The following is a 23,527-nucleotide window of genomic DNA, read 5'->3' on the forward strand; positions in this document are numbered from 1 at the left end:
CTCTAAAATAATTATTAGAATTTAATTATCAATATATTAATGAAAAAGAACCATCTCAACATGCGAAAAGAGCTGTACGACGTAATTAGTGTAAATATATTTTACGAGGACACTGACACACTATTGGATCGGGGGAAAAAAACCCACGAAACGTTACATGGAAGTTATCAAAAGGAGAGAGGCGCCCTGATACAGGATCATTCATGTAGTGATGACCTCCTACCAGAGTTGGCAGTGTTGTAAAATCTGATATGCACTGAGCTAGCGCCGGAACAAGAGAACGGAAGCCCGCCATTGACGATAACGCATGTAAATCGTGATTCTTTTCAACGCTGTAAGGATCCAATTCAAAGTATTTTTCTTCCAGCTGTTATTCCAAACGCTTAAGAAGGATGGCGTACCGCGGGCAAGGGCAGAAGGTGCAGAAGGTTATGGTTCAGCCCATTGTATCCTTTCCCCCCTCATTATTGGATAAACGACACGGAATTCACTCATTTAGCTGTAGCAGCTAAGCGAACGCTTTCACGAAAGGTAGCTATTGTGAGCCATTTAGTTATGATGCATAAACAAGGCGAATAGTTTCAAAATCGATGTTGATGTATTTGGTAAATTGTTAACTTTGTTTCAGCATTTTTCTGTAATCACATTACATAGCGTAGCGGTGAAACTACAGTTTACACATTAGTAGAGATCTGAGTAAAAAGGTGAATTGTAGATAAAACTATCTCTGAATGTTTCAAATTTGTGTTATTTTTTCAATGTACTAAATTTCTTTGACCACATGAATCAGAATCTAATCTTCAGATATCTTCAGAATGTGAGTACTAATTTAACTTACAGTATTTCTCATTTGATAGTGTGAATTGTTTTGGGATTACATTTTGTTTCCCCTTTCACAGCGGTCGAGGATCCAGGTGTGGTTATATGAACAAGTCAACATCAGAATCGAGGGCTGCATCATTGTAAGTTCAAACTTTCCATGTACTGATGGACGTCTTTATCTGGGATAGAAGTAACCTGAAATCATAATGAGTCAGAGGAAATTCAAAGACTTTCTATTTAATGATAATGTCTCTAATTATATTCATTTGTACGAGATATACAAAGGGTGTTGTATTTTAACATTTTTTGTCAGACATTGGAAATAAGATTTTAACAGTGAAAGTACTATGTAAGATACCACAGTGTGTATTGCAAAGCAAGGACAATTTTTCAATTACAGTACAGTAGTACCTCAACATTTGATCGCTTCGACACAATCTTTTCGACATCTGACGTAAGATTTGACTCGCCATTTGTTTCTACATCCCACGACATGCTCGAAATACGACGATTGCAGCCTGGTGGTGTGCCAAAAAAATCTCCCCTCCGCTTGAAATGCCTCCCCTGACATGAGCGCGTATTTATGAAGCTTTATTGAGGAGAAAACATCAAATGTTTTCATGGACGCATTACAGTAATGGATTTATGACTAAAATCAGTTTTAAATAAATGAAGTACACATAAATCTTGTACTATGAATATTATTTTACTCTGCTTGAACTAATAAATGTCATACCTGTGTGACTGTCATTCGGATATGGTCGTGAAAACCTGTAGAGTAATAAATTTCTCTCCAAAGATGGTTATGAGGCCCAGTCCACGATTTGTTACCAAAATACAGTACTAGTATTTTACACGGAGTTACACGGAAAAATGAAAGTAAAAACTCTAATACACTCTCTCTCTGTCGTCAGTCACACAGTGCATTCAGGTACAGAAAAAAAACGTCTGCCACATTAGAACCCAATTCGTTATATTATTACAGGAATTATTACTATTTTATTATTCCGGTTTTTATTAATAATTTGTTTTGCTATGTGTAATTGACATTTGTAATACTACCAGCAGTATTTATTAAGGATTTAGTGTAGGTTTTTCAGCTGTGTAACGTATTAATGGAATTATAAAGTATTCGAATGGGAAAATCCTGCTCGGCATACGACCGTTTCGATTTGCAAACAAGGTCCTGGGACGAATTAACTTTGTATGTAGAGGTACCACTGTGCAACCTACGATTCTATAGATGTGTTTGTGACGCCTTCCTTAACAGTTTTAATTAACCATATAGTACGTCAATAAATAAATAATTTATTTTCACTCATATTTATGCTTATGTAATAATCTGAAGAAATTAATGTTCTGTTGAATATTTTAGGGTTTTGATGAGTACATGAACTTGGTTCTTGAGGATTCGGAGGAAGTTCACATGAAGACAAGGAATAGGAAACCACTTGGTAAAAATTCACACGAGCCTTCATTTCTTCACTCACAAGACATACAATTAAACTCATTTTTGGGTTTTAGTCGAACATAGGGGTCATCAACCGTTTTTCGAAACAGCACATCCTGAGTACTAATTAATAGTAAGGACTACAAGATTGAGACACACTGCTGAAATAACATATTTAATTAGATTTCCTTCACTAGTGTGTTATTAATAAAAATGAATGATATTAATGTTAACATAAAACATTGTCTAAATGATCACTAATTAGGAAACTGATAAATATCAATGTGCAACACTTTTGTGTAGCTATATTTTGGTAAGGTATTTTATGTTTTTCATATGACTTGATTTTTTTTTTTTTTTAAATAAAAGGTTTTGCACTGATAATTTATATGTACACGTTCCAATGATTATAAAGATTGTATTTTAATTTTCAAAATTACTTCATTTTCATAGACAATTAGGCCTGTCACGATAACAAATTTCAGTGGGCGATAAATAATCTCATAAATTACTGCGATATGCAATATTACTGCCCCCCCCCCCATTTTTTTAAAAACCAATTTACAATAACACAGTGAGAATACAGTATATATTATTAGATCAAGTACATCCATTTAAACGCAATAAATGTTTACTCTTGAATTCAAAAATACTTTTTAAGAAATCACAACTGAAAAGAATAGACCATGACTCTTTTAAGTAAAAGACAATATTAATACTGCACAGAAACACAGTATAAATGAAAAAAAATTTCAAGAAAAAATAAAATTGCACTTAATTACTTAAGCCTTTAGGCACAGAGAAATATAATTGTAGTAACACAAACAATTGCACTTCAACAACAAGAGAAAAAAATAGAGTAATTAAGTAGCAGTAGCAAAAATTTGGCATCAATAAGTATTAAATAACATTAAACAGAGGTAAAACGGTCTCATTTCTTCAGCAATGCAGCGGACTACACTTTCCGTGAGGGAACGCCATTTTGCGCGGTCTGGTTTGTATTTCTCACATCAAGCGAACACATCTGTAATTGTCGATTGACGTGACGAGGAAGGCTCCGCTTGTTGCGATGCAGTTTTCTTGCCAAGCAGTGAAACTTTAAGAGGGTGATAGTGTTTCAAATGAGCATGTAGATTTGTTCTCTTGGCCCTCTTTGTTGAAACAACCTCCAAACACATTTTGCAGACTGGTTCATCCTTTTTGGTTGCCTCGCCATTTTCATTTGGTTTAAAATCAAAATATTCCCACAGCGGGAATATTGGGCAAAAAAAAAAAAAAATCCATCCTGATTTTTACTCAAACATCAGAACAAAGTTACATTTTTGGGGATGGGGATATGCTTTTATTGGTTATTTTTAATGTCAATGTGTTTTTAATGGGAAATGTGCACTTTACGTTATCCTTTTTGAAGTTGGGTTTGGTCAGCCATTTTTAAAGAGCCAAAAATGGCAAAGAGGGTGTGCCAAACCTCATGATTTGATTTCCATGGGTAAAGTTTCATCCAATCATCTCCCAGAAGAGGCAATGGCAACTACATTGTGTATTTATTTGTTTAGAGACGCGAACACATCATGTCCTTCATGTCCGCTCGCCTCAGTACTATGGGGAGTAGAGCATTCAGCCGGTCTGCTCCCTGGCTTTGGAATTCCCTGCCACCTGATCTCAGGAACTCCGACTCCCTGTTTTTCTATCCAAACTCAAAACTCACCTGTTCAGACTCGCATACCCATAATAACCCCTGATTTCTTGTTTTACTGTCCGGCTAATTATCTTCCTTTATTAGTATTTTTTCTAGTCTTTAATTTGTCTAATAGTTCTAAATGATTGTACGGCGGCCTTGAGTGCCAGAAAGACACCTTCAAATAAAATGTATTATTACTAATAAGGCACTGCTAAATTTTACTATATTTCTTCCAGGAAGGATCATGTTGAAAGGAGACAACATCACCTTGCTGCAGAGTGTGTCCAAGTGACCATACATGACAACCCACCCCCCTTTGTTTTAGACTTTATTTGTGACATGTTTATGGAAATGGTCCATTTCTACAACATTTTTTTCCATTTTGAAAATAAAGTTTTTTTTCTGTCATACTTTTCTTGAATATTTCAATAAAGGGGAGTATTGAATTTAGGTCATTGTGTTACATTGCCACCTAGTGGCAGACAGTTGTAGTGTAATTTATGTAGGTCAACGCTACTTTTATGAATTGCATTGTAAAATTTTCCTGTATTGAAAACTGTGGGGATTTCACGGTTTAAGGTGTTGTGCGTGTAGTTTCCAAAAAAGGTGGACTTCTGTTATAGTGGATCATCTTTAACCGTACATTGGGGATTTTTACATTTTAGATGTAATTACAAGTACCTCGCTTGAGTTGGCAATATAAAATGTAGAATTCAAATAGTGGAAACACAAAAACTTCAATTAATTTTGAATTGCTGTTGTATGAAAAGCCAAGTGTTTGTAAACTCCGATTTAGAACGCGTAGCTACGTCGTCGTAGTCGTCTACTAGTTAGTGTCCCTGTTTGGTTGCCTGGGAAGCCCCTAGTACTGAGTGGAGCTGCCAACGCCCGACAGAAAGATAAATTGAAGATAAGGTAAGGAAAACGCTATAAATATAAATGTTTTGAGATTCTTAATGGGGATTTTATCGGTGATGAGTGCGGAATAGCTGTGGTTTGTGTTAAATCATTCCATTGCAAGATAATGGCATTGCACAGATTAGCCCGGCGGTGTTGCTAGCAAGCTAATTTTTGTGCTCTATTGCTAACGAAGTAAGACATTCATAGCACTTTTATAGCCATTCCACAATTTAAGCGTAGATATTATGGCCCTGTAGGATTCAAATGTGCTTTTATCCAAGAATAATATGGGCCATTGATTAAGTAGTTTGTCAGATGGGCTATTTTCCCCCCTGTGCTTGTTATGTACTGTAACCCGGCCACTAGTTAACAGCTCTTTGAGCCGCTAACGGTAGGACGTCGTTATTATGAAACATTCGAATGAAATAAAGATCGCACGATCAATATGTATCGATTGTAATCTTCCTGTGAAATCGAAGGCCAGCAATACCCGCAATCCACAAGCTCTTTTAGTTAAGCTATCGGGAGCCGTTTGTGCAGTGATCCTCCATGATCGTTGCCTTCACTGATGCGCGTCTTGGTGTTAAAATCTCAATTTTGCCCACATCTTGAGGTTATACATTGAATTGAGTGCACTAATCATGATTAAGTATGTAATGCCTGATTAGAGATACAGAGCTAGTAAGTAATCACTACAACATGGTGATCTTTTGGAGCAGCAACTTTAATATTTGAATGACGCAATTTGGTCACATCACTGCATTCAGGGGTAAAAAGGCGAGTTGCTTTGAAAACTTAAGACCTGAAACGTGGTCCATTAGAATTAATTCAAACTTAAATTGTTAGTGAATCGAATGATCCAATACTGACGTTATTCAATCTTGCCACTTTCTGATTTGCGTTCAAAGCAGTTGATTGTATTCATGTTTTCATTGGCTAGCCTTCTGTCTTATGTGCACATTTGGACACATGAATGAATATTTTACTGAGTGATATGAATATAAAATAAGATTAAAAACTGAAATGTTTGGACTAAAACGTTGTTATTCTCAGTTGACTGGCTATAATAATGCTGCTGCTGCGTCTCCATACATTTATGAGGAGTCGTCTACTGGTGTAATACTCTTTAAGTACTTTGTAAAATTGTTCCTGTGGTTTATAGTACAGTAGTGAACAAAGCCATTGTGATTAATTGCAGTGTTTGTTGTATTTTGGACATTGATTTTGAATACTTGGCAGCACGGTGTATGAGTGGTTTGCAGAGTCCCAGTTCTGAGATCAAGGATTCAATCCCGGGATCGGCCCTCTGGTATGGCGTTGACTGGGTCTCGCTGTGCTGTATGAGCTTTTTGTGGGTATTCCTTTTTCCTCCCACATCCCAAAAAACATGCATTGTAGGCTGACTGAACACTCCAAATTTTCTGTAGTTGTGGGTGTGCATGAATGATTGTCTCCTTGTGCCCTGTGATTGACTGGGAACCAATTTAAGGTGAATTACTGCCCATAGTTAGCTGGTATCTGTTCCAGAACCCCCATGATCTTTGTGGAAAGCGACACAGAAGCTGCATGAATTAATTGGAATACTTGAAGTATGTATGTGTGTGAGTATTTTTAAAAGGTGACTTTTTTGTGAACTGTAAATCAAATAGGGCTCATTTTTTGTATTAACACTAAATATTCATGCATCATGACAATCTAAGTCTAAAAACGTATTCCACCTCTGTTATGGCAATGCAAGTGGATACTTCCACTGTGTCCAATTTACCTGCGTGATTGTCAAACTTTCTGGGTTATTTCTGCATTTAAGCAAAGAGCAAACACAATTTTGTCCATGTCACTGTATAGTAAATGTAACGAAACAGAATAAAAATAAAAAGCGAATAAAACCACAAATCCAAATTGGTATTAGACTTGGCCGAGTCCATTAAATGAGATGAAGTGCTGCAGGTAGATGTCCTCAGGAACTGGGCCCTTTCTTAGAACATGGCCAGCTTGACCATTGCAGGACCTTCCACAGGAACTCCTCCAACAGAGTGGTCCAACTGAAATCATGTCCTAATCTGTTGGTGCAGAATCCATATAGTGACTGAGGACATTTTCACCTAGCCCGTGCTCACGGGTAGGAGAGGACAACTGGCAGTAAAAGTAATATGTCATTTAACTGCATGTTATCAGAGCGTAAGAATACATGTTTAATACTCAAGATGAAAACAGTACATTGTCTTACTTTCATCTCAGGTGCTCAACATACTGGTATTCATGATTAGAAGGTGTTGCTGCAGAGGACCCAATAAAATCACAAGCTTCTGTAGAAAATTTAAATTGCCAACCATGCCCATTTTCTCAATGATGTCTGGTCCATCTTAGGCTGGACTCGCACAACTGCCTATGATGTGTTGCTATGACATTTCCTAAATGAATCATCTTTATTTTGCTCTTTTAGGCATTGAATGAATTGTGAAGAATGCAGACCATCAAGTGTGTTGTTGTTGGAGATGGTGCTGTGGGTAAAACTTGCCTGCTCATCTCATACACCACAAACAAATTTCCCTCTGAATATGTACCTACAGTAAGTATTTTCAAACTGAATATGAAAACTCCATGACTGTATTTAGAATTTTCCTCTGACAACATCTGAACAGCCCCCGTTGTACTTGTATCCCTTCAGTAACCTGGAGATTTTTATTAATATCAGTGAATTGTATTTTCCCAGAATTTGCTTCAAAAGTATTGTAAAATATACTTGTGTGCCGAAATGAAAAGTATATCCTTAGTATATCGTTAGTATGGTTATGTTTGCGTCAATTGTGCATAGAATTTAGGCTGAAGATAACGTGTTAATGATGTTTCTTTCTTTTACAGGTGTTTGATAACTATGCCGTAACTGTAATGATTGGCGGCGAGCCTTACACACTTGGCTTGTTTGATACCGCAGGTATGTATTTGATTTGTTTTTTCAATTCATTTTCATCCAGGTTATTTATATACAACCTTTTAATTTCTGCTTGAAAGCTTTGGCGTTCAATCTCTTTTTGCAATAATGGGGTTATTGTTGTGGCTCTGTGTCACTTTCCAGAAGGGCATTTTTTCCTTCTTTGCTAGAGGTACAAGAAATCTTGTTTTAGTAAAAAGTTTATACTGTTAATAAAATAATAGAAGGTTCTGAATTTTCTGTCAAGTTAGAAAGGACAAGTTAGGAGCAAAAGCAACAGATACAGTACAACAGTCATTACAGTCAATTTTCTGCCTAATTTTAAGTCTGTTCTTTGCTCAGTGAGCTTTTTACATTAATGTTGCTTCATTAATTAATCGGCCATTCAATCAAACAGACCATGATTAAGGATACCAGCAACTACACACTAAGATCAGCTTAATAGGTCAAAACACATGGTTGTAATTTATTTAGGAATATTTATGTTTATTGTAAAGTTTATTACTTGCACACAACTAAAATAATGGAGACAGTTTCTCCCTGAATGGCAGGTAATAACGCCTCGTGAAAAAGAGCTATTCGATCTCGGTCAAACCCATGACGTTCATAGTTAACGAAACCTTTTTATTTTATTTTATTTATTTATTTATTATTTATTTAATTGAATCGATTATCTTTCTCTAACTAAAGAGACGTTTTCTTTCTCCTCGGGCCTTAACCTTTTACTGCCTTTCTATAGGTCAGGAAGACTACGATAGATTAAGACCTCTGAGTTATCCCCAGACCGATGTCTTCCTTGTGTGTTTCTCCGTTGTGTCTCCCTCATCATTTGAAAATGTAAAAGAAAAGGCAAGTGTTCCCTATTACTTACTTTTTCCATGTTAATTTCTAATTGAAAGCATTATGAAAACTCAAAATTCAATTTTAAAGTCTTTGTGCGCTGTTTTGAAAACTAAACAATGGTCTTTGTGTATTCAGTGGGTTCCAGAGATTACTCACCATTGTCCCAAGACCCCATTTCTGCTGGTTGGCACTCAGATTGATTTAAGAGATGACCCCTCAACTATAGAGAAGCTGGCAAAGAACAAGCAAAAACCTATCACTCCAGAGACAGCAGAGAAGCTTGCACGAGACCTCAAAGCTGTGAAATATGTGGAATGCTCAGCCCTCACTCAGGTAACATCTACTTTATACAAACACCAATGAAAATGCATGACCGACACTTGATGGCAAGAGGTAAGAAAATGGAGGGGGAAAGCGCATGTTTAAATTCCATCCTTTGCACACAATGCTTGATACATTTTGTTTTGCATCGTTTTCTTTGTACCACTGTTTTTGAGTAGTCTGTCATCGTAAAATATATCAGTCATTGAAGCCGTAAGCAATGAGAACCTTTTAAGGAAGGTACTTCATGGTTTTGTGTGCTTTTGGTGGTTTTGCACCATAAGGCTCACAATTCACATTTGAAGAACAATGCTTGGTCAGAGATATTTGTGAGATTTTTTTTCTTATTACCAATTTATTCAGTAGGAGAACACCCCCCGCCCCCCAAAAATGTCGTTTTTTTTTTTAAGCTAAGTAATGTGACTAATGAAACCATAGTTAGTAGAGGTGTGCAAATTTCCGATTCTTAGATTATTCGCGATTCGGCCGTGGAAGATTCCAGAAAGATTCACAAATATGCAAATTCTGATTATTGAAATATTTCAAGTAAAGCGGAAGTAAAACACACTCAGCGCGCCGCGCGGCCTTCAGGACACAATGAGGAATGGAGCGAGATTAGCTAAACATCATGCTTGTCATTACCTGGCCCCTCCAGTAATGCCAATGCTCAATTCACGGCTCTAGCTCAACTCATGCCGCAAGATAAAAAAAACAATAACATACCTGACTGCTGCCGACAGCTGCTACAAAGTACGTCCACATAATGTTACGGTAGATATCATGTTTATATAGGACTAGATGCAATATAGACTCGGTGGCGTTCACAGCACATCTACAGAAAGCTAGATGCGGGCGTTAGTAAACGGCCGCCATCTTAAAGCAGTAGACTTCCCTGCAAGGCTGTTGTAGCGAACCTTCCAAGCGAACCTAATTAACTTTTTATCTAAAATAAATAGCTAATAGCGGGGGGGGGGTGTTGTCATCAATAATCAATTTATAATTGAATCGTAGCCTCTGAATCGTAATCGAATCGTTAGGTGCCCAAAGATTTCCACCTCTAATAGTTAGCAGTATCATATCAGTGCTATATACAGGGGTGCACATAATTTTTTTTGCCCAGGTTCTCAGAGGAGGACCTGGAGATGTGACTTGATCCTCATTGAGCTTGAGACACGACCCGCCTGATGCGATAAATTTATGACAAGCTTTACTTAGAGCCAATTAACTTTAATTAATTATATTAACAATTAATGCTTGATTAACATCAACTGGTACAACAAAATTGCCATTACTTTGAAGTGAAATGTAAAGAAATAAACATAAAAGCACCAATTCAAAATAAAGGACATTATGTGGCTCCCACATTAACTCCAAGCCTTTTTAAAAGTGGGATGTCCTCCTCATAAGACCTCATTGAACGTGCATGTTTAGCTTTGTAAAATGCGAACAAAAACACGTTTGTGCATGTGCATGTCGCTGTTCATTACCTTTATTCCGCTCTATTCCGCCACTTGTCCATAGGGCAAGTGGGGTCCAGTCTGACATCGATAGTTTGCTTAATTGCCACATGCTCTGTTTTTTTTCGTGGTTTTCAAAGTCTGGATGGCTGAAATTCTTTGACCCTACATAAAATGCGCTGCTCTTATCGGCGACATTGGAATTCTCACGGCACATTTTGTACCGCATTTCCGTGCGAGCATCATTTGCTCCTAGCCATGATACCTCCTGTAGCCACTTTTCAGCAAAAGTCCCTTTTTTGTTCGGTAGCTCCGGTGACGTCTCTGTCGTCTGTCTGTCTTTTGGGCTGGGGTAACACGGAAGTAATTACTCAGTGTGGCCTGCCTCTTTGACATTTTGAGAAGTTATTTTCTCGTGTCCGCCGCAAATACAGTGGTCAGCCATCGGTACGCAAAAGCGTATGGAAGCCGTTGAGGGCCAGCGCGTTTGTCTACGTCCAGTATGCATGCGCGCATGCGGACCACTTATGTGCACCCCTGGCTATATATATATATATACTGTATATCACAACTCTCGGCGTCCTTCATAGGTATATCAAATATTATTTACAGAATTTTAGTTTTTGACACAAGGTGACTGAGGTCATTACTTTTATACTTATTAGCATGGTCTATTGTCAGTATTCAATCCAAAGCATAATAAGGGTTAAGGGTGGACATTTTCCTGTTGTAGCCCACACCGTTTTGACATGGAATAAACTGTTTTGTTCGCATGGCATCCACATTAAAAACTCATTTGTTTAGTAGCAAAGCGTAATGTGTAATCAGTTATTGTAGACATAATCGAACCCGGGGCTGTAATCTTAGTTGAATATTCTACTAATCCAGTTTTACAAGATAAATTTATTTGGTGGTGGAGTTAGAGAAGGGAGTTATTGGTATTGTGAGTCAGAACAGTGTTACAAGAACAATAGTGTGACTGGAACCGCATTTTCCTTCCCTCCCTCCTTCCTATCACCCTCTTCCCCTTGCAAACTTGCTGATGTAATTTCCTTTTTCCTGAAGACATTTTCAGTCCTTACTTTTGAATATGTCAAAACAGTTGAATTCTCCTTAAGTATTGATGCACCTTTATTTTGTGCATGTATTTCACAAAAAAAAACTTCCCTTACCCTTTTCCATGCCTTGCTGTATTTTTCCTGTCCTCTTCTGTCACTTCTTCCTGTGCTAACTGAGATATTGTCTTCCCTTTCTTGTCACTGTAGCGAGGGCTGAAGAATGTGTTTGATGAAGCTATCCTAGCTGCCCTAGAACCACCTGAGTTGCAGAGACAGAGGAAATGCTGCATTTTTTAAACAATGTGCAACTGCTACAACCGTTTCCACTGCTAATTGTAACAGTTTTTACTTTAGGCGCTTTTTCAAATCCTTTATAGAAAAATCTGGTTGAAAAATCTCAACCAGTTCCCTAATATCATTTACCACCCAAGTTATAGAGTCTGTATTGACAATGCTTCACCGCCATTTTTCATTCTTTCTGTCCTACAGCGGTTTCTTATACAGCACTTGAACTTTGCCATTTGTTGATGGTTTGTACGTTAAAAGTAGCAGTAGGACTAGTGAAACCCTGTGAGCCGCATCTTGTCGGATTTCTATAGGTCACAACGCTTGGCTTCCTTTACCAGACCATTGTCATTTTTGCTTGGCACATGATGACCAAAGCAGCTGAATATGGCTAGGTTAAGGGAAGCAAACACATAAGGAGAATTATGGATACAACTTTTAAATCAAATTTCTTATTAATATTATTGATTTCCTATTGTAGCTGACAATGTTAAATTGGCGCTAAAGTCTTGGGCGTTGACATGCCACGGCTGCATACTTAAGAATAAATTTATATTTTTTTCTACTATTTTTGACTTAACATGTAAGGTTTTAGAAATGCTATCATAAAGTGTTGCGCTATCTTAACCACAGCAGTACAATATATGTTATACTCTTTAGAAAAATAGAAAAATATTCTATGCAGTGTTCTGCTTTATCTTGTTTATTTGTTCAAGGAAAAAAATGGCACATATTTGTGCAACCTCTGTACTGTGTGGTTATAAGTTTGTACTCGAGGACATGAATGTCTAGAAAATATGTATTTTGCCCAAAATTTTAACTTGATGCGCCATACAACTTACCTACAGAGTTTTTTTTCAAAGTATTGACCTTTTTTTAAGAAAAAAAGGGCTCTTAAAATCATGATTTAGTTTTCATTTTAGACATGCATCTGATGTAGGCTTAGAATTATGAAACTATTTGGCAATTACCCATGTTCACCTTCCTGTGGTGACAGAAGAATAGTTTAGACCAGGAGTGGGCAAACTATTCCACAAAGGGCCGCAGTGAGTGTGGGTTTTTGTTGCAACCCATCAAGAGGACCCCTTTTCACCAATCTGGTGTTGTAAAAGTGCAATCAGGTGATTGCAGTCAGGTGCTTCTTCTTTCCCCGGACCTCTCATTGGTTAAACTGCCTGTGATGGATTAGCTGTTACAAAGGCAAGGGCTGCGTTTCAAAAACTGTTTTAGTCCCTCCCTCACTTGCCCTCAGAACTTGCCCTCGGGGGAATCCCCGCCGCCATCGTAAGGGCTGTTCAATTTCTCTAAACTGCTGAAGTGAACTTGATGAGATCGACCCTTGAGGGCTTGGTTATCGAGTCAACAACACTGGTCACTTCAGAACTGTGTATATCCCACAATGCATTGCAGGCGTGCAAGAAAAATATGTCCATGCGGTGGTGATAATCAGAGGCGTAGCAAGGGTCCCCGGGGGCCCCAGCCAACAAGCAACATGGGGCCCTTCAAGCGTGTGCAAGTAAGGGGGACAGTTGGACTTGGAGCAATAGCATATTTAATAAAAGTATAATAACGCCTCGGTCTCATAGAACAATTTTTAGGACACTCAAACTGCCCGGCTTCTACTACATTAGGACATAAAACTACAGTAACATAGTACACTCAACGCTGTTTTGCTTCCTTTTCGCCTCTTCTGCTTTTTTTTTTTTTTTCTTTTGTCGCTTCCAGAAGGATAACTTCTCTTCATTTTGGATATACGCCAATTTAAAAAAAAGCCAAATCGCCGCTCACTCTCACTCATGAGTTACGTGAAGGGGGGGGCGTTGTAGAGCGAGTGAAGGGCCTCCTTCAGGGAACTCTAGACACAAGGCTTTCACTGGCTGCGTGTGCTAAATCTGTTGGCCCTCTGGGGGCCCCTGCTGGCTGGGGGCCCTAGGCAATTGCCTGGTTTGCCTTATGGGACGCGACGCCTCTGGCGATCATGAAACTCAAACACCGTTGGCTGCTGTTTATTTTCCACTAAAGAAGAAGAAAAACGCACGGTGTTTGAATGCCATACAAAATTGCCTTTTGAAATGTAAAATTCATCATTGTTGTTAATAAAAAAAAAAAAATTAGAATGTCCGTAGCAGTTATGTCAAAACGTATGGAATCACAGCAGTGCCAAAGTTAAACAAACAAACAAAAAAAAATGAATGAATAAATAAATTAACAAATAAATAAGTAAATATAGAGATAAATGGATAAATAAATGAGAATATAAAAGTATATTTTGTCGTTGACCTTTACTTTTAGTCATTAAAAATCACAAATGGAAAAAACACTGACAATTTTTGTCATTGACTTACTTTTTGTCATCGAAAACCAAAAACGGACAAATCAACTGAGAGGAATGGTCTGACTCGGTCATTCAAATGGCGTTGGGATGGACTGAAACTAAAATATCATCAGATAAACCTAAAGCAGGTTAAATGTATTTAAACAACAAAACTGTCCACAAATTATAAGATAAAGATAAATAAATAAATAGTAAATTGCCCAAATAAAATTTGATACAAAACTAACTAACTAACTAACTCTGATAATTAGCAGCTACCATTGAATGTATTGAAATCAAGGGCAGAATACGTCTATCTAAATGGCATGAGTCTCCGTATATTTTGTGTGATGTGGAATAGGAAGTATAGTGCTACTCCAACAACATGTGGTTTATCCATGATTGTCTGGCCTGTGAGTGAGCGAGGGCAAGTGTGTTCCATTTACTTTTTTCACTTCCCCTCCGCCCACTTTTCCCCCACCCTCCAAGTGGCTTCCGTGTGACGTCATAGCAAGGGCTGGGGGCAAGTGAGCGAGGGCGACTAAAAACTGTTTTTACAACGCAGCCCAGGACCCACTGCGGGCATTGAGGACCGGTTTGACCACCCCTGGTTTAGACTGTCTCGAACCACCAAAACAGCTGCGCAGTTCCTTAAATGCTGAACGGGAACTTGTCGCAATCTGTCGTCACTTGACAGTAGTGTTGTGCTCATGAGCTGTTTAGCAACAGTAGTCGTTTACAAAATGGTCAATAGTATAATGGAGAACCCAGAAATCTGCAGCAAAACATCCCACTGTTAGATAGAGTTCCGAGATAAGCTTCATAATTCGCATTGAAAACTGGCATTGACAATATTTCATTGTACCAAGTAAATTGTAATATGAAATTTAATGCATTTGTGTGGTTTTACATCTTTTATTTTTTTTTAATGTGAAACATAAGGTGATATCATGATATTCTTAAAAACAGCAAATACAGACCATAGAATGATAGAATATCTTATTAAACAACTTCCAATATAGAATGATAGTTATGCCCCAGACAAAGGACAGCCCAAAGAAAACGATGGTGCAAAACAACGGCATTTTGTCCATGGTGAATATACGTAAACGTTCAATCAGAACCAGTATTAGAAACTTCTGCAAACCGTTTTCTTGCTTAATGTTGTGACGTACAGAAAATATTATAGAAACACTTGTGTGGAAGACGAATACTTATAATAAAGCACAAATGAGCTTCTCTTTGTCTGTTCTTTTCTTTTTGTACTGTGCACAGGAAAATTTCAACAAACTCGTCATCTTTTTTCATGGTGAAAATGCCCAAAATTGAGCAAAATATAACTCATGCGCTGTTTTCCCCTCCACTTTTCTGTGTTCAACATGGATTTGGCTTCTCTGTGCTGTTGACGTGACAAACTAGATTACATGGGTCACCAAACCTTGTGAAATTAAGAACTACTTTAAAAATCCAGTTAATGCCAAGGTTTACCAGTTTGATACACACTTGAAATAACATTTAATATTACCTTTCATAATGGTCTTGTTATTTATTTCTTACAATAGTTTGTGATAAAAAATAACTAGTAAATATCATTTCATGAATCTCTGCCAGTGTTTTACATTTTCAAGCGATCACATTGTAGAGAATTAAAATTTCTCATCACTGATGTGGTATTTTTCTTTTTGTAGAGAGGTACCTGATATCCAAATGCACTACGTTGGCGACCCTGCACTAGAAAGTCATGTCTACAGCACATTAGACAAAAAGCACATTTTGCTGAATCAACAAATTTGAGTTGATCTAACTTCACTTTATTAGTTTTGTCACATTAGTTATTCTTAATGCTGTTTTTGTTCAATCTTCATTTATTTTTCCCCCTTGATGTTGAATTAATGCTAAAATGTTTCCACACTTACCTTTGTTTGGCCTCTGCATGTTTTCACTCCCTCCTTATTTAGCCTTTGCATTTTTTTTTTTTCACAGAAAGGCCTAAAGAATGTGTTTGATGAGGCGATATTGGCTGCACTGGAACCCCCAGAGCCTAAGAAGAAGCGCAAATGTTTGCTGCTATGAGAAGCTCGTCTCTTTCAAAGCATACACATCTAACACATACTCTTGCATACATACTGCCCTCACCCGACCACATTTCCATTACTCTGCTAAGGCTGATAGACAGCACTGACCTCCAAAGGCATGACTAGAAAGATTACAGTCAACCAAGTTTAACTGTCTCTGCAATAAGAAGCTTCACTCCTAAGTCTGATTTGGGGTTAGAAGATCAGCCTAACCAGCAGGTTATGCGGGCTTTGCACAGACTGCCATTGCCTCTGAGGAGGATTGAGACATCGAGCTTATGTACGTTTAGAATTAAAGTTGTTGAGCTTTTAAGTAGATTTCTCTAAATGCAATCAGTGTTGAGGCTTGATCTACCTTTTTAAATGCCCAACCATTTAGTTGTCTTCAGCCGTTGTGGAGTCCCGCCCTAGCCCATCCTAGTTGTCTCCCATCTTCTAGGCACTACCAGAGGGAATGCTAATGGAATGGTGCTCATGTTTTTGTTTGCCAACACCCCAAACATGACATAATATTTATTCCTTGTTCCACATTGAACCACTAATTGTGTGAATTGTCTGATCTGAAAGGACACGTAATATGAGGCAATACAGTGTGTTGTCTGCTTTGAAATTGAAATCAGAAATGTTGCATACATTGTATATCACATGCATCCTATTTATGTTGAGATGCTCACGGTCCATTGTGCAGTCAACCAGCTAAAATATGAAATATTGCCACATGCGTTTTACCCTTTAAATGCAGGGAATGTGAACAGTGTTACAAAAAGTGTCCTCTTTATGCATTGTATGGGACCAGGGGTCCATTTATTGTAACTGTCACCTTACTCTTCAAATACGTAAAGAAAATCCGTTATACCAATTTCTTTTCAATGTGCACAGTCTTACACCAATAAAGACACAACATTTATGAGGTAAAATACACTTCATTCCAGTGTCACGTTGGCAAACTGTATAAATGAAGGTGACATCCCAACACCCTTGTTACCCATTTTGATTGGAGGGTGCCCAGAGGAAGGAATACAAGTGTGAACGGTTGTTTGTCTACATGTATGGTGATTGACCGGCAATCAGTCCAGTGTACAGCCCACCTCTCTCCCAGATTGATCCAGCTCAGCTGTACCCTAATCGTGGATAGAAAATGGATAGATGCATATAAACCTTGATCTCTCAGGTGCAGCAGAGTAAACATACTGGAAGACGGCACAAGCTTATGTAGGCTCTAAAACATTTTGTGTTTACCTTTTTTGTTGGTTTCTGAAATTGTTTCACCCTCCCCGCCCTCCCTCTCTATATTACATCCTCTCTAAATACTATAAACATTCGAAATTCTACCTGCCATTTCGTACCAAGAAAACCTCTAATGGCAGAGAGACTGTTTGGTTGATATGTTTTTTTCTTTTCTTTTACTGGCGACTTAGAGTTGGGTTGACATGCAGCCCATGTATCATGACTATAACCTATTGTTTTGGTGGAAAACCAAATGCTTTTGTCAAAGTCTTTGTTCTTTGTATATGCATTCTTAAAAACATTAAACTTATACCTTAATTGCCTTTACCACTTTCTCTGTTATTACAGAAGAATTTCCACATACTGTATGTACCAGCATCGCTTTGGTCGAGGGGGCGCAAGTTGTAGCAAGCCACTAGGTGGCATTGTTTAGCAGAAAATTGACGCTGAAGCTGGCTGAGGCATGTATTTTGCAAACCTAAAGCTTCCACTTGTTCAACCAGAAAGATGGTGTAATCTGTTTAATTTCTACATACCACCAACCTTCTTCCCTGTTACGAATCGGCTAGAACTGAACCCCAACATGCTACAGAAAACCACCAAATAAAAATCCAACAATGACTCCAAAATAACTACTGTAGCAGGAAGAGGGCATGCTTACACTACAGCAGGGAGTACCAACCGCCATGTTGGGGACCGGTACCGGGCACATTTGGTACTGGGACGCACAGGAATAATTTATTCACAACCACATTCTGACCGAATTGACAAAAGGCCTGGGCCTCTTGAAGCACCAATATTCCAGTCTATAATAAATACAACTGGTAAGGATGTCGACAGAAATGAATTGAAGGTAGCATCTATTTTTTTTTAATGACAGACGCACCAGATTCCTTCTGACAGATTATTTTTTTTTAAACAACAAAAGGTCACCTGACGAGCCAGAAGAGGAGCCTATAACGTTGGAGAAAATACAAACTTTTTAACAGACAATACCAATAATCCTACCAAAAATATGGGTTTGTTGCATCAAGTGACTCAGGCGCCAAGTCCGGTGGCCAAAAGCTAGCAAACAAGATGATGAAGCCTTCAAAGCTGCTTTGGTACATAAGAGACAAAAGACCCTGGAATACTTAGGCATTTTTTGAAAGAAAAAGCACAAGCACGAAGGACAGAAACAATTACTGAGGGCCACCACATCAACAAAAGTGAATCAACTGGGAGCAGCATACCTTGTGGCAAAACAAACTGCTAAAGCCAAAAAACCTCTCACAAATGGAGAAGAACTTATTATGCCTACGACAAAGGATATTTGCGGATCTCCCATCACACCGAGATGGGACCATCTTGTCTAAAGGAAACAAGCTCAGGCCTCCCACTGATTGAGCTAGGGTGACCACTTCCATAAGGTCTAAATGGAGAACATATTTATAAAAACATCAGACTAGACGGTGTATTTTCATCAACAATAAAGTTTTGCACGGTTTATAGATTTGTGTAAAAGTCAAAACTTTTTTGGCCAATTCATTTAGTTTACAGTACTGTGTTTTCAGATTGAAACATGCCCAAGAACAAAACTTATTTTGAAACTGTTTTTCCAAAATATCCTACATGGCGATATGTATACCAAGGCCCTGTGTGCTTGCACACGCATGCGCACATTAGTTAAAAGGAGATAGTACTTATTATTTTCGCTTATATTGAGTCTTTTTTTTTTTTTTTTTTTTTTTTTTAATTAAAAAAAATTTTTTTTTTACCTTTCCATTGCCTCCAAATATATTTGTCGTGTGTTTACCTCTGATAGCTTTTAAGCATTGCATTTTCTTGTGGTAGCTTTAAAGCAGAGCTTGTATTTGTTGACCACATTACTCACGTAGTGTATTTAAACCACCATTTGATATTACCATATTGCCCCGAATATAAGACGACCGTGATTATAAGACGACCCCCTCTTTTTCAAGACTCAGATTTGAAAAAAGACTTTTTGAACACCAAATTAATTTTTATACAGAAAATAATTTCAGTACATCCGAAACAAATGATTATAACAATGTATTTGAGAGAAAAAGCATGTTATTTTGCCTCATTCAAATCTTAATATCTGAACATTTAAATACGTAAACTAAAGTGCAATCACACTCGTAAATGAATGGCTTCTGGTTTTTGAAATGTAAATAAACCAATATACTGTGATAAAACAACAAAATTGCAATAACTGCATTAGCCATCAAAATGAAGTCTAACTGTAACTCTAGTCTTGAAACAAATCTGAATAAGGAAAAACATTGCAATAAAATAATGCAAACTGGTTAAACTAAAAAGAGTAGCTGAGATCTGTCATGACAGAACATCACGTCAATGATATCTGGCGCCGTCTAGCGTCGTGAATGGGTATAATGTCTAGACCGCGAATATAAGACGACCCCCTCTTTTTCAGTGCTATTTCAATGCAAAAAACACCGTCTTATATTCGGGCCAATACGGTATTACGTTAAGTATTTTCTTATGGCATTTTTAGCGCGTTCTTCCTGTATGCATCTAAACAAAACAAACTGAAAGCTCATGGTAGTACTTAGGGAGTCTAATTCGCCACTGGTAGACGTTTCACCGGTGTGTGATATTTTGGCAGAACAACATTATTAAGAAAGAACATCTGTAACAAACAAAATTCTTAAGAATTTTTTTTTTGTGTGTGTTTAAAAACAATGTTGATTGATTGACATGCTCAACACAAGTGGACCCTTTATTAGAGGAAAAACAAATTTAAGCTTCAGTTATTTTGTTATCCAGAGGTGATGGGGGTTCTCGAAAAAAGGTTTTCAATGTTGACGCACCTGCTGCTCACCTCATTCTTTTGTTTCGCGCTCCCCGCGTGACGTTTTACGGCTGTTTTGCCCCTGCTACTCACGTCCACGTCACACCGGCAAAGTGTGCAGAAACTGTGGAACAAGTTTCGACTGCTTTTGGTGGGGAAATCGTGCCCTTTCATTCATTCAGTATTAAAAGATGTACACCTTTTTGGCATGTTTGCTAGCACTGTTGTAAAATCTAGGAAACTGTCATCAGATAGCCACACATGAAGATATGTTTACATTTTTTTGAACCGATGATATAAGACATGTTTGATAGACCAGCTGTGACAATCGTGGAGCTGAGTTGCGTCACATGAACTGAATGGCCCCACATAAACGGCCCATTTTCTTTAATGGCCGAACAAAAACGTCTGCACAACCCATTAGCCGGACGCTATCACTTAAAAGGCTGAGGGTCCGTTCTAAAACTGGACATGTGGTCATCCTAGATTGAGCATATTGTGAGTTACATTATTCCTGCACTTAACATTTGGTTTTAACCCCGTCATGTTATTTTATATTTGCTTTACTTTTCTGCCACACAATGTTAATCTGTGAAAAAAAGGCCTACATCACATCGGTCTGTGGTGCAAAAAAGGTTGGGGACCCCTGCACTACAGTACATAAAATATGAGATTATTTGTACAGTATACAACATACATTCAATGAGGAACAACAACATTTGAACACCCTGTGATTTAGCATTTTTTTCCGTTTAAGCTAATAGGCCTACTCAATTTATATTTCCAATGTGAGAGGCAATTAAAAAAAAAAATCATTCCGTATGGTTTTTAAATAATTTATTTGCAATTTGTTGCTGCACCTACACAATTGAACAAATGCAAATCAGCAAGATTTCTTGCTCTCCAAGAACCGTTAGCCTGGAGTTAAAAACAACTACCTCTACAACACTCTTTTGAACTTGTTAAAGACAGCTGTCCACACCACATCCACTTAGACTCCAACTACTACCACCATGACATGGGCTAGACAGAAAATTGTAGACCTCCACAAGGTTGGAATGGGTTACTGGGCGATTGCCAAGCAGCTTGGTGAAAATCAACTGTCAGAGCAATTGTTAGCAAATGGAAGAAGATGAAGATGGCTGCCAGTCTTCCTCGGACTGGGTCTTCACGCAAGATCTCATGTTGTAGAACAGTGGTCTCCAACCTGGTCCTCAAAGGCCCGCTGTGGGTGCAGGATTTCATTCCAACCAAACAACAGAACAGCACTTTTTTTCACCAATCTGGTGTTTTACAAGTGCAATCAGGTGATTACAGTCAGGTGCTTGTTTTAGCAGAAACTTCATTGGTTTAAGTACCTGCGCTGGATCGGCAGGAACAAAAACCACGACCCACCGCGGGCCTTTGAGGACGGAGTTGGGAGACCACTGTTGTAGGGTATCACTGATGAAAAGAAAGGTGAGGAAATGGCTCAGGCCAGAACCACACAGGGGGAGATGTTCAATGACCTATCAAGAGATGGGACCATAGTTTCAAAGGTTACTATTGGTAGAACACTACACCATCGTGGGTTAAACGCTTGCATTGCAAGGAAGGTTCTCCTGCTCAAGTCAGCACATGTCCAGGCAGTCTGAAGTATGTCAATGACTATTCAGATGATCCCGAGGAAGAATGGATAAAAGTTATTTGGTCAGATGAGACCCCATATGAGTCTTCCAACATGACGATGACCAAGGAGATGCTCTGTAAGAATCATATCAAGGTGCTTGAGGGGCCTAGCCAGTCTCCAGATCTACTGTAAGTCCAATCGTCCAAATCTTTGAATCAAACAAACTCTGTGTTGCTCAGGAATAGCCCCAAAACCTCACTGATCTAGAGAAGAATCGTGTGGAGGAGTGGGCAAATATCCCTGTTGCAGTGTGTGCAAACTAGGGTTAGGAATCTCTGGCATGAAGCCGATTTGATATGTATCTAAATACACAGGTTACGATTCGATTAAAAAACTATACATTTTTAAGGCCGAGCGATTCGATACGATTCGATACAGTTAAAGAACGATACGGTTCGATACAGAGTGAAAACGTTGTTGTGTGTGTTCGTACAGTATTTTAAACATATAAAAAAAAAAAAAATACAACAAAATTTCATACCAATGTTATGTTTTATTTTTTTATGAATAAAAAAAATAAAGCTTACTATATGACCGTCATTTTGTTGGATGGGATTGATAATAAAATAAAACTCCAATGACAGACAACAATAAAGTGCAGTAATTTAATTACTGTATTTCCTGGTGTTTTGAACACAATAGGTAAGTAATTTAAATGCAAACTTTCAACGTAAACATCTTACAAGCAAAAAATATTAATTAAATGCAGCAGCTCTAAAAAAAAAAAATTAAACCTGTTAGTTTTACATAAATAAATAATAAATTATGCTTTACCACTGGTATAACTGGGGGAATAAAAACATGGCATTTTAGACAGACAGGTCTATAATCATTACTTTAACCTTATACACAGCAAAGTCATTCACTTTTGCCTGTGCTTCCACATTTTTTTATTCCTTATCACTGTCTATATCTTTTCTGAAGGGCAGATTTTTCTTGAGGAAGATCAATTGATCCACATGTTCATGTTTAAGTAGACTGCGTTTCGTAGAAACAATATGCCGCCCTTTCCACCATTGTAGTGGGTTATTTTTCAGGGTTAAAAACTCACGATCTCTGTACCGCTTCACACTTCACACTAGCGCTGTCCCATGTGAACAGATCTGGCTGCCTTCGTCACTTCAAAGTCTGACTTTTGTTTTCGGGGGTGCGATGAAAATCAATCGCTGCACGTCGCTAGCGTGGTGTGCAAACTATCCATTGTTTTAGCATGTTGCTTTGTTGCCACTACTAGTTTCGTTTTGGGCTGTGAAGAAAACGCTGCGGAGCGTGCATTACAGTGGTTTTGTTAGCTCTCGCATTGTTACGACACGCCCGTGACAATCGGGTAATGACGGCGACAACTAGCGGTTCTGCCGAAATGAATGGGAAGTTGAGGCAACCATGACGGCGGTCACAATCTAAGTGCGCTGTGTGGTGAATGACACAAGCGCAGCATGTGAGGTAAAAGCTAAATTATTATCATATTAAGCAATGCATTGAACTAGGCTAACTAACTTTACTATCGATACAGCTGTATCTCTCACCTCTAAAACCGGATATCCGGTTGTATCGGTTTATCGTTCTCAAGCTTAGTGCAAACCTGACCAAGCACTACAAAATACATTTGATCAGTGTTTTGCAAACAAAGGTTTCTATACCAGATAGTAACACTGATTTCTTTAAGAGTTCAAGCGCT

General features: G+C 38.1%; 2 protein-coding genes across 3 annotated transcripts; both read left to right on the plus strand.

Moving 5' to 3' along the window:
- The first annotated feature begins 259 nt into the window (after positions 1–259).
- snrpe (small nuclear ribonucleoprotein polypeptide E) lies at positions 260–4,363 on the plus strand. Its single transcript, XM_057845961.1, has 5 exons — positions 260–446; positions 791–817; positions 900–962; positions 2,198–2,276; positions 4,190–4,363. The coding sequence occupies exons 1-5, from the start codon at positions 393–395 to the stop codon at positions 4,243–4,245; spliced, it is 279 nt and encodes a 92-aa protein (XP_057701944.1). The 5' UTR covers positions 260–392; the 3' UTR covers positions 4,246–4,363.
- A 154-nt stretch (positions 4,364–4,517) lies between these two features.
- On the plus strand, positions 4,518–17,433 carry LOC130921730 (cell division control protein 42 homolog). Of its 2 annotated transcripts, none has more exons than XM_057845959.1 (6): positions 4,518–4,868; positions 7,297–7,422; positions 7,716–7,788; positions 8,525–8,634; positions 8,764–8,961; positions 16,047–17,433. In XM_057845959.1, the coding sequence occupies exons 2-6, from the start codon at positions 7,318–7,320 to the stop codon at positions 16,134–16,136; spliced, it is 576 nt and encodes a 191-aa protein (XP_057701942.1). In that variant the 5' UTR covers positions 4,518–4,868; positions 7,297–7,317; the 3' UTR covers positions 16,137–17,433. The 2 variants fall into 2 exon arrangements, with proteins under 2 accessions (XP_057701942.1, XP_057701943.1); XM_057845960.1 differs by lacking the exon at positions 16,047–17,433 and adding an exon at positions 11,672–16,032.
- Positions 17,434–23,527: the final 6,094 nt, after the last annotated feature.

The sequence above is a fragment of the Corythoichthys intestinalis genome, chromosome 9 (assembly GCF_030265065.1).
Source record: "Corythoichthys intestinalis isolate RoL2023-P3 chromosome 9, ASM3026506v1, whole genome shotgun sequence".
In the NCBI taxonomy this organism is placed as follows: Eukaryota; Metazoa; Chordata; class Actinopteri; order Syngnathiformes; family Syngnathidae; genus Corythoichthys; species Corythoichthys intestinalis.

Bases quoted from the DNA above. Each gene is read 5' to 3' on its own strand.
- LOC130921730 (XM_057845959.1), top strand. From the start codon at position 7,318: ATGCAGACCATCAAGTGTGTTGTTGTTGGAGATGGTGCTGTGGGTAAA. The intron at 7,423-7,715 runs GTAAGTATTTTC...TTTCTTTTACAG, and splicing joins CCTCTGAATATGTACCTACA to GTGTTTGATAACTATGCCGT. The intron at 8,635-8,763 runs GCAAGTGTTCCC...TTGTGTATTCAG, and splicing joins TTGAAAATGTAAAAGAAAAG to TGGGTTCCAGAGATTACTCA.
- snrpe (XM_057845961.1), top strand. From the start codon at position 393: ATGGCGTACCGCGGGCAAGGGCAGAAGGTGCAGAAGGTTATGGTTCAG. The intron at 447-790 runs GTATCCTTTCCC...CACATGAATCAG, and splicing joins AGGTTATGGTTCAGCCCATT to AATCTAATCTTCAGATATCT. The intron at 2,277-4,189 runs GTAAAAATTCAC...TATTTCTTCCAG, and splicing joins AAGGAATAGGAAACCACTTG to GAAGGATCATGTTGAAAGGA.